The sequence below is a fragment of the Oculina patagonica genome, chromosome 1 (genome assembly GCF_052425735.1).
Source record: "Oculina patagonica isolate OP01 chromosome 1, crgOcupat, whole genome shotgun sequence".
Lineage (NCBI taxonomy): Eukaryota > Metazoa > Cnidaria > Anthozoa > Scleractinia > Oculinidae > Oculina > Oculina patagonica.
Genome location: NC_135758.1, coordinates 43,252,815 through 43,271,993, shown reverse-complemented (window position 1 = coordinate 43,271,993; position 19,179 = coordinate 43,252,815). Strand labels below are relative to the sequence as shown.

General features: G+C 38.3%; 1 protein-coding gene across 2 annotated transcripts; it reads left to right on the top strand.

Moving 5' to 3' along the window:
• The first annotated feature begins 68 nt into the window (after positions 1 to 68).
• LOC144631965 (ankyrin repeat and EF-hand domain-containing protein 1-like) lies at positions 69 to 19,137 on the top strand. Of its 2 annotated transcripts, XM_078490557.1 has the most exons (19): positions 70 to 398; positions 2,371 to 2,565; positions 3,084 to 3,193; positions 3,410 to 3,514; positions 4,237 to 4,361; positions 4,838 to 4,986; positions 5,738 to 5,898; positions 6,069 to 6,201; positions 6,609 to 6,721; positions 7,343 to 7,366; positions 7,681 to 7,722; positions 7,821 to 7,916; positions 8,743 to 8,830; positions 9,259 to 9,433; positions 10,274 to 10,471; positions 10,887 to 11,020; positions 15,611 to 15,708; positions 16,275 to 16,421; positions 18,100 to 19,137. In XM_078490557.1, exons 1-19 carry the CDS (start codon positions 269 to 271, stop codon positions 18,229 to 18,231), a joined length of 2,355 nt encoding a protein of 784 aa, XP_078346683.1. In that variant the 5' UTR covers positions 70 to 268; the 3' UTR covers positions 18,232 to 19,137. The 2 variants fall into 2 exon arrangements, with proteins under 2 accessions (XP_078346688.1, XP_078346683.1); XM_078490562.1 differs by lacking the exons at positions 15,611 to 15,708; positions 16,275 to 16,421; positions 18,100 to 19,137 and adding an exon at positions 13,229 to 13,871 and having other exon boundaries at positions 69 to 398.
• The last annotated feature ends 42 nt before the right edge of the window (positions 19,138 to 19,179 follow it).

Below are 19,179 nucleotides of genomic sequence, written 5' to 3'. Positions count from 1 at the left end.
TCATCCAATCAGAATCAAGAACGCGATGTTTTCGATCGTGCCTCGAGATTCCCTAACAACGACACGCGAGAGACAAGTTATGTTAGTGATTCAGCAGGGAAGATGACATTTTAACTTCAAGAATTGCGGTCGTTCACATGAAATTTCCACGCTGTGGAAAGTGTACGTTCACGAGACAGAACCTATTGGTGTTTGATCTCTAAGTTACGGAGGAAAGCAGTGGTGTGGGGCGTTGGGAAAAATTCCCGAAGCCCGGCGCTTTAGAATTATGCCGATCGCCCAGGACCGGTTAGAACAGCTACAAGTTCTAAAGTTACTGCAGTCTGTTCGAGTCGAAGATGTGGAACAAATTGAGAAATTAACGACTCATGGAGTTCCTTATTTGATCAACTACTCAGGTAAACATGGAGAGCTTTTTTACACTTATAAATAATATGGTTGTGTTTAACTGTTTGTTCACTCAGTCTCCATAGTTTTGCGCGCGACGCTGAATTATTTGTTGATTCGTTCATGGCGCGAAATTTAATAAACGATGGCTAATTTTGTCGAGAATTATTAAGTATCAGCTTGTTTAAAGCGGAGTTTTGTTCAAGTCGTAAGCGAAGCAGTATGTTAGTCGTAGATTTGATGCTTGGACCCAACAGCTAGCTAAAGGTATTTCTTCAAAGCTAATCACGCACAAGAAAAGAAGCCTACATGTATTCGATCGTGAGGAGTTCTAAGAAACTTATTATCAATTATACCGTTTTCTGCGCCACCATTAATCTTCTCTTACTTTGTAAAACACCACAAATCTATATAAATATAACTAAAGATAACACCCCGACTGTGGACAAAGAAAAATAACAACAGGATTTAGACCTGGCTTATACAAGATCATCGCGCGCAGATCATATCAGAGGTCAATTCAAATTTTTCGTTCCTCATTGGAATTTTTTCGTATCGCATTTCTGTTTTTCGTGTTCTCTTCCTTGAAACATAATCAACAAATAATGATGAAATATCTTTGTGAACTGAACTGGATTCAAAATTTTAATGACTCTCCTGAGGATTTTAGAACAACGGAGATGGATATTTAAAGTTCTAGGCAGACAATAAAATGAACAATCGATAATGAAGAAGTCAATTCTAAATGGTATAATGGGTGGTTGGAAAACTGAACAATTTTATTTAATTTACGTCAATGCCTTTGTTTTATGCCAGGCACTTGTGGCTGCAGTAAAAATAATTAGGTAATAAACCTCTTCCAGGCAGCTGGTATATTAATGGAGGATAATTCCCAGGCCTGAAAGATTGTCCAAAAAATGAACAGTGATAATAAAGGCATACCTGCATTTAAAAATACTTGAAATTGATTGGTTTAGTACGTAATTTCTTCAACACTGTGATTTGATTAAAAAGCTAGATCTGAGAGCATGACTTTGAATAACCTGAGATCAGGCGTTCTTTTTCTTTTTCGAAAGGGAGAGGGGAAAAAGAACGCCTGATACATTAATTTAACCAGCCACTAACCGCCCCCAAATTTAAATAAACTAAGGTGCTGTCAAACTGTCAAACCGCTCTTTGTAGTTGGCAGCAAATTCGAGGCTCAGATTTCTACTAGGCGTGAAAAATATCTGCAGAATAATTGTACATGTACAGCCTGAATTAAAACTTCGCCGTGCTGACATAAAAATGCTTTTTGTAGCAGGGTGAGATGGCGCTTGCGAACATGTATTTATCAGCTGTAGATGCCTTCCCTTTATTTCAGCTCACAAAAAAAACAAGTAATTTACCTACAAGAGCTGTTTCACGACAGATAGGATCATGTCGCGTTTGTAAACATTCCAACACCTCAGGAATATTGTTTGGTAAATTACACTTTCCCGAAACGCATTGGAAGAACTGCCAAAACATTTTATCGAAACCAAATCACGCATCATCCAACAGTCTATCTGTTTTGCCTTCAGACAATTACACTTACAATATGTCAGGGCTTTAGACGTAGAAGAGAACTCGTCCTCGCAGTAAACACGCCGCTTCTAAGCCGTTACCACAAGCTTCTGACCGGAAGTCTCGTTAAAGTACGACAGCCAATCAGTCCACACCACTTCATTGAGCATTGTTTCTCAACCAATCAGAAGAAAAAACAGAATCCGTTTTTTTTTTACATCACTTTCGATAAGCAAATGTATCATGCCCTCCTTCCCCCGCTCAGTAGTAAGGAGGGAGGGCATGATTTCAGGTTAGACTTTGAACTTCTTCTGAACAGAAGTCAAGCCCATACATGTACATCAGTCAGCCAAATAGCTTACTGAGTCAATGATAGAATAATATCTCTCTTAAATAAAAAATTTTTTGTTCTAACTTGTGCTTTTGATTGGAATACAGAACCCGAAAATGGGGAGACAGGGCTTCATCTGGCTGCGTGTAAGAATAATGAAAAGATGATTTCTTTTCTCCTTGATCTTGGCGCAAGTCCAAACATGGTGGACTTAAAGGGGCGTAGTCCTGCCATGAGAGCCGCAGAGTTTGGCCACACCCAGGCCTTGACTCTCTTGACAGAGGCTGATACAGACTTGACAAGTAAGGACATTAAGGCACTTTGTACAGTGGAACCTCAATCTCACTGCACAATCTGCCATAAAAATGCTACACAATTTCTGTTTTTTTTTTTATCGCACCCTAAGGTTTCATTATATCATGGTTCTTTTCCATATATTCTGCTTTTAAACCATTGAATTCATTTTAGAGAGGTTTTTGTTAAATTGAGGTTGACCACTAGACTGTACATGTACTTGCCAAAAACTGTTGTTCATACAGAATTCAACCATTGTTTTTTTGTCATATTTATGCTGGTTGCTTTCAATAATCTGGACATCCATTCCTGGTATGGTTTCATGCTTTTTTGATGGCATATGTAAGCCAATGTTTAACTCCAGTATCTGAAAGAAAAAATTATTTTTAAATACTACTTTTCCCACTTCCTAAATGACATGATCTACTCAAGGAACATGATTCTGTACAATTAATTTGCATTAAATACTGGTATTCATAAATAAACAAATTTATCTGGAATGAACATGTCCATTACTTTTTTCTAGTAAGAGACACTGAAGGAAAGGGGATCCTGTTTTACTGCATCCAGCCAACCAAACGTCATCTGGAATGTCTCCAGATTGCACTAAAGCACGGAGCAAGTGTTAATTATGTGGTATGTTACATTATACGTTTTTCTCTTCAGTGAGAGTACTGTTACACGTACATGTACTTAAAAAATTGTAGCTAGATTAGACATGAATCTGAACCAAATTAGTTTACTAGTCTAAAAAATTTTATTGATAATCAGATGCTAATTACTGCCTATTCTTGCTTACCAGTAAGTTATTTAAAAGATCTGTCAAATGAAAATAATTTTTTTTTTTACCAGAGCAAGGATGGGCAGCCTTTACTGTTAGTAGCTGCAGAAGCTGGACTTGACAGCATTGCGGCTGCACTTCTAATTGCAGGCGCAGACCCCAATGGGGTTCATGCGGTATGTATACAGTCATGTGACGATACTTTCTGATTTCAGGTGGCCTAATGGTTATTAGTGTTCATGTGCTTGTTTGAGTCCTAGTTGTGTTCTTGGAAAAATCACTGTCCTCCCAGTCTCTCTCTCCACCTACATATGTACATTGTACAGGCTGTAGATGTTCATAAAAATAATGAATCAGTTAATTCAATGCTGAGGGGATAACCCTGTCTTTAATAAGTTCCTATCCAGTAAGTAGAAACACAAACTGAAGATGTCTACATTTAAAAAACCACTCTAAGCTCAAAATGCAGGCTACATAAATCATGTACATGTTTATCTGATGGTTGGAATTAAAAAATCCTTTTTATACAGGGGGGGGGGGGGGGTGGGGGGCTTGAAAAGAACTTCAATTGCAACTTCTTTTGGACAAGCAGCTCTCAACTTTTGTTTGCCCTAGGCTGAGTTGCATGTTTGTCATAGTTTGCATTTTTACAATTTAGTTGGCAGATGACTTGCACTGGGATCTTACCAATGCAGTCATGGGGTAAGTGAAAAGGAACAATTACTTGCCCAGCAGGTTATTCTAGATTGTCCTGGACAACTGGACGACGCTTTTTTTTCTGGCCCTGCTATATCTTACCGGTACTTACATGTAGTATCTCTATAAAAAACACAATGTAAGTCTGATATTCATAGTGTTTTCTTTTTTTGCTTACTGGTGTATATTATCCTTTTGTCAGAACACTGGTCAGACTGCTCTTCATGCTGCTTCTGCTGCTGGAAGCGTGTCTTGTGTCAGGGAAATCTTGGAGGCTGGCGCTGACTGTGATGCTTTAGACAATGAAAATTACCACTCAGCACACAGGTCAGACTTGAAATGTTTACTTATTATTTTTTTGGTTAATATATTAAGTTAAAGATGTCTTCTGACAGCTATACTTTTAATTAATTTAGTAACCAATCCATGGTTTAAAAGAAAAACAAAAATAGACATGTCTGTATGTTGTTGTACGGTCAAATTGGTTTTCAGGTTAAAATCTATTTCCAACCTAGGTTAATGTGTTTCAACCTGAAGATAACACTCGTTTAATCAGTATATTCAGGTTGAAACAGATTAACCTATGGTAAGTTAAAAACAGATTTAACCTGAAAACCAATTTGACCAACAATGTTGCAACGTAAAAAAAACAAATGGTACAACAGGCATGTAGGGCAAATAAATTGATGTGCTCTCAAGTTTCCTTGTGGCATGGCTTGATCTTCTGGTTCCAAGAATGTGGATAGCCTAATATCTTGCACAATCATCTACAATCTCCTTTCTCATCTGACTTTTGAATACAGGGCTGCCTTCAACGGCCACTTTGACGTGATCAGGGTGTTGGCAGCTTATGGTGCTGATCTTGGTAAAGTTGCTTTGGATGGAAACACGCCTCTGCATTATGCCGCCCAGCAGGGATTTGGACCTATATGCAAATTCCTATCACAAAGAGGTAAGTACTGTCATAGATGAGGTACTGTACATGCTATACATGTTATACCATTACATGGATAGTTTTAGCCTGTGGACAGCCGTCCCGCTCCGCTCAAAACAATCGCGGAGGGGACGTCTGTGTTATGGCGTTCTTAATCATGTTCCGCTGCGGGCGGTTTTCCCGGAATGTGTGGAAAATGATCTGCTGGCCCTTACACAAAAACCATTCATTAAACCTGTTGTAATTGCCTTTAATTTATGTGGACGATAGCTTGTGGCGTTCCAAATTATTACAGCGTGCGGCGAGCATTCGACCTTTACAGCCTTTTGCGTCTCACTTGTTTCTGAAGGGCACACAATATGCAGTGTTATTTAAATCCAGGGTAAGCTGGAAAGAGCCGTAGTTTGGTGAAAACCGTGGTTTAGAAAATTGCTGCGCTGTAGTTTGAAACCTCTGTAATTTCCCACATCTTTCGTTAGTGCTTCTTGCATTTTATCGATCTAGCGCTATGTCTTTGAGCTCGATGATGTTTTATCTCTCTTGTTTGTTGTGTTTTATTCGGAACCGCATGATTCAAATCTGGTCATCTGGATATCCGATATAATAATTTATGTGAAATTTAAATCGATAACAGCAGGATACTAGAACACGATTAAGAACTCCATAACACAGACGTCCCCTCCGCGATTGTTTTGAGCGGAGCGGGACGGCTGTACACAGGCTAGGATAGTTTGAAATCAACTTAATTTTATTGAATTGTTTACATTAGGTTGTCCATCAATGCTAAAGAACAAAGAAGGAAAAACACCCAGATTGTTGGCAAAGGATAATGAACATAAAGATGCCTTGAAAGAATGCCGCAAAGCTGAAAAACAATCAGCTAAACTGGCCAAAGGTGGTAGTAGAACTGGGGAACCATATGCTATTAGAGTAAGTCTAGCTGATCTTCAGCTTATCCATTTCACAAAATTCTGTGTCATATACAATGCTAGTTTTATGGAGCTCAGGCACCGCAAAAATTCTATTTTATAGACAGTTTTTGAGTTTCTTTTTTTGTTTGATATAATATTAATTTTTTTGTTTAAACTTGAATTAAACAGCTTTATGACTGGATTCAAGAACATGAGGAAAAAGTGTTGAGCATTTTTCATCAGTTTGATCCAGAGGAAGAAGATGGAAGCAGAAAAGGAAAAATAACCAAGGATAATTTTGTGATGTGTTTGCAGACAATAAGTAAGTCCGATAAAACCTACCAAATCTGCCCTTTGCTTAACTAAAGGGTTCTGTCATGTCTTTTAAACCCAAGTTAATTTTGAGAATTTGATCCCATCAACTGACCAATATTTATTTAGTAATAAATACACAAACAGGTAAATGCAAACAATTTTATTTCCCCAAGGTTTCGGCAACCTCATGACACCATTATCGAAGGTTCAAATGAGAAAATTAATTCAATGCGAGGTTCAAAGAGTTCAAAGACTGAGGGAGGGGAAATGACATTTAGTTCGAGTTTTCGGGAATGTGGAAATAATGACGGTTCAATACATCGAGATTCCACTCTGTAATATAATGTTCTCTGTGGTTTTAAATGTTTTTCATTTATTGATCAACGTTTTTGTACTCTCACATTGTGTCTGCAGATTGCCCTTTAGAAGTAGAAGATTTAAATAAATTAGCACAGATGTACGACCCTAGCAAAGAAGATGCTGTAGATTATTCACTGTTTATTACTTGTAAAAAGTTCATCAGTAAGGTAAATGCTTAACAGACATCTTCATTATACATTAAAAAAATTGGTAATTTTAAGGAGTGTAGCAGCAGCTCTAATGAACTGTCAAATGAAGAACAAACTGAATGAACCTGCTTGATACGAAATTTGAAAGCAGTGTAATAATTGGACTTGCTGCTGGTGGATGGTCCTTCCAAAAACGTCTCTCAGAATTTTAGGGAAATTTAACGGAACTTGCCGTCTCAAATTGATTCACTTCTTGAGTCTCAACTTCTTTTTCAATGCTAAGTAAACATGAGGCTCAAAGATAAGATCTTGCCATCTCAAAAGGACTCTAACTTCAAACTGAATTCTGAGCCAATCATATAAACTGTCCTAAAGGTGTCTAATGTCTTAAAGTATAATGTACACTGTAAATGCCTTAAAATTCTTTTTTTTTTTTCCTAGCATTGTTCTGTTTTCCTGGCCAGTTGTTCTATACAGCTGTACATTAAGGTTCTTGTTAAAAGAAATGGGACCAAACAAAGAAGCACATAAATTTTGAAGATCCTTATTCTTGGATGTTTAACATAATTTTGTTTTATAATAAATTGATATGAAAACTATCATGGATATCATTTTAATTTTTTTTTATTTCTGTTGCAGCAATTTATGGTTATTCTTGGAAAGGTAAATGTTTAATTAAGACTGCTAGTTTAAATTGCATAACCCCCAAGCTCTGTGTTTGTGTGTTTAGTCCAATGAGATTTAATCACACTGTTTAATGTAATAACCTAATCACTGTTAATTCATTGGTTTACTGAAGGTGAACATGTTATTAATGCAGTTCATAACTAAGTTGACAAGAGTCGAATTATTTTGCTAGAAAACACACAAAAAAATTATAACAGAACTTTAGACTTCTGTTGATAGTGACTACAGGGATACTACATTGCTTCACCAATAATTTCGTGTCACTAATTATTTGCGATGGCATTTTTTAGAAAAAGAAGAAAAAAGGTGGAAAGAAAGGAAAGAAGAAGAAGGTAACGATATTCAGAGTTTTGTTGTTGTTGTTGTTGACAAACAATAATTTGCAAGGGTATTAATGAGACGACTTACTGTTTTGTTTTTGTTTTTTCAGGGCAAAACGAAAATACCAATTCCCATTTGTACAGCACCTGATGGTCCGCGCACAAGACACGGAGGTCCACCAGCAGACTTTGTAGAGAGATATGTGGTACGTGTTTGAATCTTACCTGCTAGCCTCATATGCAGACCCTCTCTGGGCTCATCACGCATTCCACCCCCACATGGAAGATTAAAATTCAGGGGCACCTAACAGACCGTTTCGGTGAATATTTGTTCGGAAGACCTATAATCCCCTACGATTTTCGGATTAAGGTTGGAGGAAAAACTGGAGTTTTCTCTAGCTCAAACTTTCGTGACATGGGCAAAGTAACGCCTGTTGTTTTCGGAGGGAGACGAATGTCCTTTTGGGTACGAAAAAAGTCAGCTACGATTTTCGAGAAGGCAACAATGGCACGTAAATTCGGGTAATAATATTTTGTTCCCTAAAGTTTTCTGAAGTTTGTAAGTTCAGCTAGCGTATCCGAAAAGATACTTAAAAACAGTGTTCCGACAGCTGTAGTTAAATTGTCTCGTTGGGTGCCCCTGAAAATTGTGTGACGAGCCCAAAGAAAGTTGGCCACGAGCCTACATTCCAGATACATGTAAATAATTCTTCTTTTTCAATGTGACTAGACAATCGGCACAATGTTTCTCTCTTGTGCGTTCAGGTAAATTAAAATTGGTTCTCTTTAGCTAGGGTCCAACTTTTCAAGTTAAAAAAATGTCTTCAAAATGTTTAAAATGTTTTTGGCAAAACAAGGTTTATTGTAGACTGACATAGCCATCGTTGCGTTTGTAGGTCGTGTCAAGGGGGGAAGGGGGAGTGGAGGACGGGTATGAATGTTCTGTCATGATTATAATAATACACAGAAACCTAAAAGGAGCATTACGGCTATCCATTCACTCATTTGTGTTTTTATTGATTCATTTTGTAGCACTTCACAGACAACACAAGATTTGATCGTGACCACCCACCTTCACATCCAATACAAGATGACTCTTCCTGGTATCTTAATTTCCCAGGTTGGTTTCAACTAGTCGTATAAGCGTAACACAGGGAACAAGTGCCCTTTTAAGCCGGGGTACCGTCTTCGGGAGTTGCTAAGCAACAGTGACGTCACCAAAAAGAGAAACTATGTGTACTTCCGAATTGCTCGCTTTCTTTTTTATTGGACAATAAGATAGAAGACTATTTGGTTTATTTATAGGAAGAGTGGTCAAAACGACAATTGTTCCAGTGGCTTTTGAGACGTAAAACAACCCCACTCTGGTTGTAAATGTTAATCAAGTCTCGCCAAAAAAAAAACACAAATTTGGTTTACGTATAAACTAAACTAAACGTTTAAAATTTAAAAATATTTTTAATTTATTTATTTCTATTATTTTTAAATACTTAGTTTATTTTAAAAATTGTTTAGACTATTTTGACTGTTTTGTTTGTTTGTTTTCAGATATTAGTTACATGAACATTAGCGATGCAGCCAAAGTAGGAGACCTAGAGACATTAAAATCATCTTTTGCCCACGGAATTTCTGTGGACCAACGAGACAAATATTACAAGACACCGCTAATGGCGGCGAGCGCGCATGGAAACATTGATGTAGCTACGTATTTGTTACAAGTTGGGTAAGTAAACTGTATTGTTGTACTCCTAAGATTGTATTAATCAAACTTTCGAACGTTTTGAAACATAACTGCAACCTCTCCAATTTACTGTTTTTCTTCCAACCAACGCAATAAAACAGCCACCCATCCGATCACAGTTATTCGTAGTTGGCCTGGACGGTTGGTGTTTTTGGACAGTGAATATGAATTGAATAATTTCGGTTAAAGTTTAGCTAACGCGACTTTTCCGCAGTCCCGGCGCACTTGCCACTAGAAAGATTAAGCATGACGTTTTACGGCAAACGACAACCGCGAGCTTTAGGTTGCCTTTCATTTTGTTACCTTTTTTTCGAATTCTAATGTTAATCCCTCATAAAATTAGAGGAAAAAATTCCACATTCACGACAAACACAAAACTACTCATTTCCAGGCGCAATACGGCAGACGGCAAAAGTTAAATTTTTTGCCGTTTGTCGCGGGAAATTACCGGTAATCTCTCGTTAGCACTGGCTACACGTGTTCCCACCAACTGCCGCTGGTTAGTGGCTACACATTTTCCCGCCTTGTTTTTATTTTTTATTTTTTGCCCGCGTTGTGGTCGCCAGCGTTTGTCGTTTGTTGCATGTTTTCCCGCGCTTTTCAACTGGACACGTGACTTCCCGTCCTTGGATAGGTTAGGTACCTTTCCCTCATTTGCTAACGTTGACATTTTCATGTACTTGTTTCGGGTTCTGCTTACTTTACTCTGTCGTTTACTTGTATTTTAGCTTTATGGCTTTTTCAAACATCCCTGCCAGTGCGTTGTTGAACATGTAATTTACTGCATGTACATAATATCCATCACATTATTTTGGTTTGCAGAGCTGACATCAATGCTCGAGATAACTTTAAGTGGACCGCACTGCATCATGCTTGTCACTCGGGTCAGGAGGACCTGGTTCAGCTGCTGCTTGAAAACGGAGCAGAAATGGACGCGCAGACCATCAATGGAGGAACACCGCTCATGAGGGCTATTGAGAGCTCAAGAGAGGCTGTGGTAGAGCTGCTGATTTCTAAAGGGTGCGTTTGGTATCATTGCTTTAAAAAAATAGTTGTGTTGTACAAAAAATGAGAGCTCAAAGTTAATATCAATTTTGGACATTTTTGAACGGTTCAGGCCCAATGTTGATGCAACCACGCATACCACGCAAGATGATTATTTAGCGTGATGCGTGTTGGGCGCGCGAGACAAGAGTTGTACACGCGAGGAGATCTTAGAGGCGAGACAATATGTTGCACGCGAGAAGAGTTGTACACGCGAGGAGGATCTTAGAGGCGAGACAATATGTTGCACGCGTGATGTTTTGTACACGCGAGGAGAATCTTAGAGGCGAGACGAATGTTGCGATAAAATCATCACTACGAATTGGGGCGTGCTAACTGGGGACACCTCTTATCAAAGTAACATTCTAATGTTTTTTTCCCTTTCTTTTAGAGCCAAAGTTCAGCTTGAAAACAAGAAAGGACACACTGCACTTGATGTGGCCAAGGCATATGCTGATCCTCGCGTGGTAGCTATTGTACAAAAAAGATGGGACGAAATACCACCACCGGTGGATAAAAAGAAACGTATGTAGTCAATCTTATTTGCATTGTTAACCATAAGATTGTGAGATTTGCTGCAAATATCTCGCCTTCCAAAGGGATTTTGGATTTCTTTGATGGTTTAGTCGATCAGCTCTAAATTTCAGTTTTATAACCTGACTGCTTGTCATAACAGCTTTTTTTTTGCTTGCTAAATGTCAGTGTGATACATACGTGGTTCCTTCTCTGGGGCAAAATAGTCTCTTTGTAGAAAACGAAAACTTAGCCCACAGAACCCTTCAAGACGAATTTCATAAACCTGTTTAAAAGTGTTAATGTTTTCCCAGATGAGCTTGGTCTTGAATAATATGACCAACTAAACAACAACAATAACAACTTTAATGTACGATGCTTTTGGAGTTTCAGTTTCGGTTATTAAATTTCTTCCTTTCTGTCTGAGCATGATGCTATACAAGTCACCCTGATCATATCGCTTTTAAGTAACAAGTCAGGACACTTTGTGACGTTACTCAAGCGTGAAGACATCTCTCTTTTGTTATTTGAACACTGTATTCTCCCTTGCATCTCTATTAACCGATATCTACTTAACACTAATCCTATTTTTTCTTCCTTTCCTTCTTTCAAGGCTTCTTTCTCTCCTTTTCACAAAACTCAAAGTTCTTTCAACGGACTTTTTCCACGGGTAGCTCGGATGAAGAGTCTTGCCGTGCACCGAGTCCTGCCTCTTCTATCTCTATGTACCTTTACTATCGGGGCCTTTCTTCAACTCCTAAGAGAGCCTTTTGGATTGAGTATCTTTATGGAAGAGACAGTGTCGAGATAGGAGTAAATAATGAAACAGCGTTAAAAACGGGAACGAACGATGAAAATGCGAAAATCCGTTAATTATGAAACGGATACACTATGCTCTAGCGAATAAGTGAAACTATCTTGTTGCATTTGCATTGAGACACTACAGTGCAGTCATACATGATGTGGTACTGTCACAATACAGGTCTCTCAACACCAAGATCATAATACAAGTTCTCCTAACCGGTCGCCATATATTTCTTTTAATGTTTGTTCTGAGAATTTGGTGTACATTAAGATGGTTTCCTGGAATTTTGATTTTCTCTATTCCGGTCACTTGCCTGCAAACAAAATTATTAATGGTGTTACAAGAAGACAGATCTCTCTTTAGGATCTTGCTGTGTTATGAATGTGCAGCTTCTTGAAGCTTATAACCTTTCTCTAATTTGTTTTTACATTCTACATGTAATCATTACTCAAAGGTCTGAACTCTGTTTCATCCCTAAAGGAGTTTTTTTTGTGCCCCGTTCCGGGGCGAACCCAAACCCTAAAAAACTCGCAATACCTAGTGACACTTAGCACCCCATACCTACTGTAGTAGTACCGGGGTGAGATGTAATTGTAAATAAAATAAATAATGCTATAGTTATCATGAATCTGTCTATTCTCTTTGTAAGCTGCAGCTTCTAGCCATAAATTCTTGCATTTCTATTCACTCTCTATCGGATGATAGTTCAAGAGCAACTCTTGCCTCCCACTGTGCCTGATGGTGTCGCCTGCATAGATTTCACTTTTTGGCATCTTAGAAAAGAACTGTAAAATCGGATATCTTCTGGTACAAGCAGCAAAACTTGATATTATTCTTGCAAACAAACTTGTTTAGTGTGCGATGTTTGTTTGGAAACATTACTCGATTCTTTGGTTCTAAAAATGTAGAACCGTCTTTATAGCAGATGGATAAAACTGTAAACACTGTAAACATGAGCTAAGGGGATGTAGGTGTTATTTGTTTATACCCTGGTAACATATTTTAAGAAACTCAAAAAGGTTGCGATGTTTTTCAACTGCTCCCCGATTTCTGTCCCATTGCATTGTTATTTAACCTGCAAATGTGAATGTTTATCTTTGGAAAGCGCTGTTAGCTCAGCGTTGAGTTAATTGTAATATGAAGTAGTGTTGCCCTTTGTGCTGCTGTCATCCGCTTTGCTTTGTCGTCAAGTACTTTTGCTCCTGTTTTTGTTACAAATGCAGCCCCTTTCACTGCCCGTGTGAACAATCAATGCACTGCGACGCTGCAGGTCAATTTTGACATGCTTTACACAATCGCAAATCATTTTATCTGTGCGAAGAACTCCACGCCACCGCTTATAAGAAGACGACAAGTCAAAGAGGATGAAGCAGACAAGAGCTCTCCAGTGATGCATGCCCCTCTTGCCTCACCAGGGAAGTTTGCACCTCGTCCCAAGTCTAAAGCGCAGTCCAGTGACGGAGGAGGGCTTGGTGACGAAGGAGGCGATGACAACGATGGGCCTGGGGACGACGACGATGGCGATGGTGGTGATGATGAGTAGGACTGGGGACGACAGAGGAAAGCAAACGGCTTAGCTCGCTGACTCAGTAAAAAGACTTGCCAATTTGAGTGACGCTTAGTGATAAAAAGAGAAAATCAAAATCCGTAAAATAATATATTTGTCAACAGAAAATTTGGTTTCGTGTCTCGTCTTATTCAAACTGTAGTAGAGTGTACTTTTAGAAAGTTGGGCTTGTAGTTAGTTCGCGTTTTGTGTTTGTGTGCGAGTGCAGCATTAGTTTTGGTAACGCTGGTTAGCAGCTAAATGTTGGCGACCTTTCACGTAACCAGATTAAAAAGCAAAGAAAAATTATTTTCAATTATAATAAAAAATATCGACTTGCCAAACAAGGTGGACTCCGAGGTTTACTACGGTCAGGCTAGTTCCCAAGGAGCCCCTGATCAAATAATTGTGCTCAATTAAATTTTTTTTTATCAATTGTAGAAAAAGAAATACATTGTAAGTCGTGAAATGTTTGAAATGCACCAATGAAATAAAGTTGCACTGAATTAAAAGAGGGTTGTGTTGTGGTGATCGTTTAATACTTCAACTATTTTCGACATATTATATAAATGATAAGTGACCTAGGCAGATAATCGATTGGAGAAGCAAGCAGAAGAGATCGAATCTCGACATGCCAATTGGAAAGCAAATGTAAAACACTCAATTTGCTATTTTGCATCGTTACACGGAGCTTATGCAGATGCTGTTTCGAGCGTTAACCTTTTCCTTCCGGCTCACTAGCTTTGGAAGATTCTCACGATCCCGTGGAAAAACAATTAACTTGAATACCTTCGACGCATTGTCAACAAGTATCTGGTGCAACAAATGTCCGCTTCCGCAACCTTTTCCCTTAACCGGTCACGCAACGCTTGTCCCTTGTCACGAAACGCTTGAGTTGCGTGACAACCCAGTGATCAGGAGACTCAAACTTCTGCCTGGATTCGTTAAGCTCACTGCGGAATTGCACAATTTCTAAATTGCTAAAGACTACTCTGATGCAAACATAATGTATGCCTTCCTCTGTGGATATCTCACTTACTAAGTTTCTTGCTGTCCTGATCATGAACATTACTCTTGATAATCCCAAGATCGGGATATAATTTCTCCTTATAGATTCTCATACATTTCATTTTATTGCGTGCTCCAAGAATTTAGTATTCCATCAAGTGGCATCCCCTATGTGACGTCTTTTTTTTTATTTTTGCCACCTATCTGTGACAGGGTTCTGCAAAATGTGAAAAAGTATAAAGAGAGAATTCGAAATTAAAATCATGCGCCTTTATCTCAGTTTTGTATTGCAGCCACCGCGTGGCTTGCCTTGTTGGGACGCTGATGTTTCAGATTGTGGCCATTTGTGGCCACGATCCCCAACCTCCCAACGTAGCAAGATATGCAATGGTTGCAATACAGAGCAACTGTGTATCCCGCAGTTAACCTATTTTAACCCATTGATACCTGACCCGGCCTAAACCGGCCATAAAGGATCCGGGCATCTTTCCCGCTTGTGACGTCATCACCTTTCACCCAGAAAGGCGACATCTATGCTCAAATTGTGAAGCAGAACAAGAAATTTCCAACGATACCTAAACCAGCGTGATTGGATTGATGGAGCTTGAAATATGCACCAAAACGCTTCAAAATTTTAGTCAAAAACTCAGAGGAAAATTTCCCCTTTTCACCCTTTGCTTGTCCATGGTAAATAGTTCTTGCCTCGTTTGCGCTTTCGCGGAAATTCTTCCACTAGAAAGAAGCCTGCTAGAAGGCCAAACACTGCAGCAAAAAGAAAGGAAGAAGAAAAAAAGGAAAAGCGAAAAAAAAAATCAAAAAGCCTAAAGTGGTAGGATGGTTTATCGTCCAAAAACTTTGATTTGTGCCCATGCACGAGCGAAAAAAGTTGTTAAACGTGATTCTGGTGAAAAACAAGGATGCATTTTGCGTTTCAAGAGCCGTTTTGAGTGATTTGGAGCTATTTTAGCTTATAATAGACCTTAAAAGGTCAAAAACATCTAAAAAATGCGGTTTTTGGGAAAAACTCCAGGAGTCAATGGGTTAATTGGTACAGTAGATCCAAGCTCTCAGGGTGTAACAACGGGAGATTGGGAAACCACTCCCCGCGTACTTGAAAAAAAAAATACCTTCACCTTTTATTATCTTCACCTGAGATTGGAGTGTGGCACTTGTGCCCCTTGTGCAGTAGAAGACAAAACAGCCAGTAAATCCATGCAATACACTCTTTCTTCCTGTGAACCAGGTGGAGGAAGCCCGCGCAAGAAAGCTCCAAAGTCAGCGAGTCCTTCTAAGACGCACATGCCCAGTGTAAAGACAGCGCCAGACAAAAAACAAGAAGAGGTAAAGTGATGCTTGTATGTCGCAAATATCATGTTTTAACTCCACAGGTCTGTTTTTTATTTCCTTTAGAAAATAACTCAAACAGAATTGTTCCGTTTCTGTAGGCTGCTGTTCTGTTTTGGTCAATTATTATTTGAAGTCTCGTGAGAATTGACTAACTTAATTTTGTATGCTACAAAAGATTTGTGAATCGGCTTTTTAATGATTTCAAAATGCGTTACAGCTATCTTTTGATGACTTCTTATTGCGTGACATTTATCATTTATGGACTTAAAAGAGCTATGTCAGGATATTTTAAGTAATTTTTCTGATAACTTTCAAATTGAAGGAAACCTCAAAATAGTAGTTTCTAACAAAGAGAAACAACAACAGTAATAAAAACCCAAAACTAAACAAGGATGGTTTCGACTGACGAAGATTAAGACGAATTATGAGCAACAAACTTGAAAAAAATGCCAGTTTTTTCAGTTGAGTTGTGCGTGACGTAGCTCCTTTGAATTGCATGACTTTGATGTAGATTGCGTGACAGCCCTTTGAAGTTGCTTATATATTTCTTTATTTCACAGGCTCCATCTACAGCACCATTAGCCGGTGTTACCGCTGTACGTAAGTCTTCAGTACTGCGAGCGGCCTCGGCACTAGGAATCATTAATGAGAAACCGCAGCCAATCATTTACACTCCGCGGAGAGCCTGGATATCACAGCCGACCACTGTAAGTAAAACTACTTTGCTCGTCTCATAGCAAATACACTTTTTCTGACGAGCGAAAGGATTTTCGTCAAACAGTGCTATACTTACTCCTGACTAATCTAAAAGAAGATGATTTTTCTGACTTAGTGACATCTTTTCCCCAATTTCTATTTATTGCAAGTAATTTCCGATTCCAAGTGTTGGTTTTTCTCGCTGTTTCTCGTTCCAGATCCATGTCCATAGCTTTTTTCAAATAGAAATTGAGTGTTTACCTTATTCTTACTTATTTTCGCGCGTACTTAATTTCGCGAAAACTCGGGAACCGAATTTCGCGAGTACAGTAAAAACCCGCGTATAAGAACACCTATTTTGGCGGTTCAGGCTGATTTGGTTCTTATATAAAGGGTTATAATCTGAAAAATCAGCCTGTTAGTGTTCTTAAATAAAGTTTCTTAAAATAAGGAACATACTAGGCTACCAATAGATGAAATCAATATATATGCACACAATTGTATTTTAATTTAAATAAAATTGATAAATCAAGGCAATACTGTACTGTAATTGGGGTGGAACTATTATGTGTGCAATGAAAAGTAGTGTTGATCTTTGATATTTTTTCCATATAAGAACAACTTTAATTTTTTTAGGCTGAATGTGTTCTTATATAAATGGTACTTTATTTCCTAAAATCAGGCCTGGGTGTTCTTAATCCACTTGTTCTTATACGCGGGTTTTTACTGTATTAATTTTCGCCATTGCAAGAAAAATTTGAGCAAAAGTGTATTAAATTTCGCGATTGTGTCAGTTTTTTTTGCTTAGTTATCAATGACAAAAGAACTTTTGGAAAAGGTCTGGTTCAATGTAACTACAAGGAGCCTGCAAACGGTAACTTTGGTGACTGCACTATGCTAAAGAGATCTTGGCCAATTTACAAGCTGAAGAAAACGGTAATCAGAGGAAGGGTGTAAGTCAAAAACAAGACGGAAAGATATTTTCAAGGAGGGAGAGTTGCAGTTTCAGAAATGTAAAATTTAACTGTCTTGATATAAAATATGGTATTAATTTTCGCGTGTTTAAATTTCGCGCAATCGCGAAAACGCGAAAATTAGCACTCGCGAAAATAAGTAAGAATAAGGTAGTTATTATCTCTCCATTCCTCCTCCCTCCCTTGATTTATTCGTTCGTTCGTTCTTTTGTTTGTATAATTTTATTAAATTTTTCATTTCTTCCTTACCGATCCCTGTTTCTATCCTTCCTTCCTTTCTTCCTTCGTAATGTGTAGTTCTGATCGAACTGTTATCTCTCCATACATCCCTTCCTCGATCCATTCGTTCGTGCGTTAGTTCTTTTGTTTTATTTATCATGTCGTTTAGTTATTCATTCCTTCCTTTCCTCTTTCTCCCTTCCTTTCTTCTTTCCTTCTTTATAAGCAATTCCTTTGTTGTTGGCTTTGCCAAAACTAGCCTGCGTAGCACGCGCCGTAGTTTCGAGCGCGCGTATGGGAAACGCGAAAGGCGCGAGGGGGCCACGCGAGGAAAAAATCCTCGATTTTACCTCGCGCGGTCTTCTCGCGATCGCGCACTCTTTTAAACGCGCTAAAAAACGTACACAAACGCCTGCTACGCAGGCTATTCCAAAACTTGAACCCATGACTTACCCTAAAACTATTTTTCTTTTGTTTTGTTTCCTTCGCATCACAGGAAGATCTTTTGCGTGGAAGAGAAGTCCGTAGAATGCGGTATGGTACTGACATCGACTTCGCAGATTACAAGCCTTCCTTTCAGAAGCACATCACACTAAAGGCAGAGTCTATGGAAGCAGAAGACAACTAAGTAAAGCACTGATAAGCCATGCGAAAGCCATTGTCGCCTCACGTGCCATTTGACTGGCGGGCAGACAGAAGATTAACAGCTCAGTGGCTTCCCCGCCATCTTGTTCCTGGGCCTGGGAAATATATTCCGTCACGCTGGTCGTGTTGTGTGACTGTCATCTTACTTCGGCTGATTAAAAGGAATTTTAGTTTTAAATATAGTTTAGAGAAAAATAATTTTAGAAGTTGCTGGTCAACTTTTGAATAGTCAATAACGTGCGAGCTGATTCTTTAAATGGTGGATCCATTCCCCGGATTAGCTCATAAAGTTTTTGCTCGCTACAAGTTTAAACTTAACTTTTTTAGTACTTCGTCTCAAACTTTTGACTTTATTTTGCTGGCGAGAAAACTTGTAAATTGCAGGGCAATTGTTGTTAATAAGGGGATCAATATTGATTATGCTTCGTAGATGAACATATATTTTATATTTAAGTTTCGTTATTTTTTTCGAAACTGTCTTAAATTTGCACTTTTTATGCATTCCTCCAGGAATGATTTTAAAAACTGCTTGGGGAAGGTAGAGGAGATATTTAGCAAAGATAAGTACATTGTGTTTATAAAATTATTCTATGATTTACATGATTAAGTAAAATTAAAAATGGTTAACTTGCCAACAATATTTTGTTTAAGGTTGGAAGTAAGCGGCTTTAGAAGCCAATTCATGATATTACAATTATGAGCTTTTTTGAGAATGTGTAATTTTTTATTCTCTTTAAAAAAGCATTGCTGACGCTTATGGTTTGATGTCAGATTTTTCTATAATTTCTTCTTTATCAATTCAATTACCAAGTAAATTTAATTTTTTATTAGCAATTTGAAGAGAAAAATCCCTTGTTTTTAATAAAAATAAAATTCATTTGTTGAACTGCTTTTTTGTTTATTTCGTTTTGTACAGTCGACACTTTTCTTG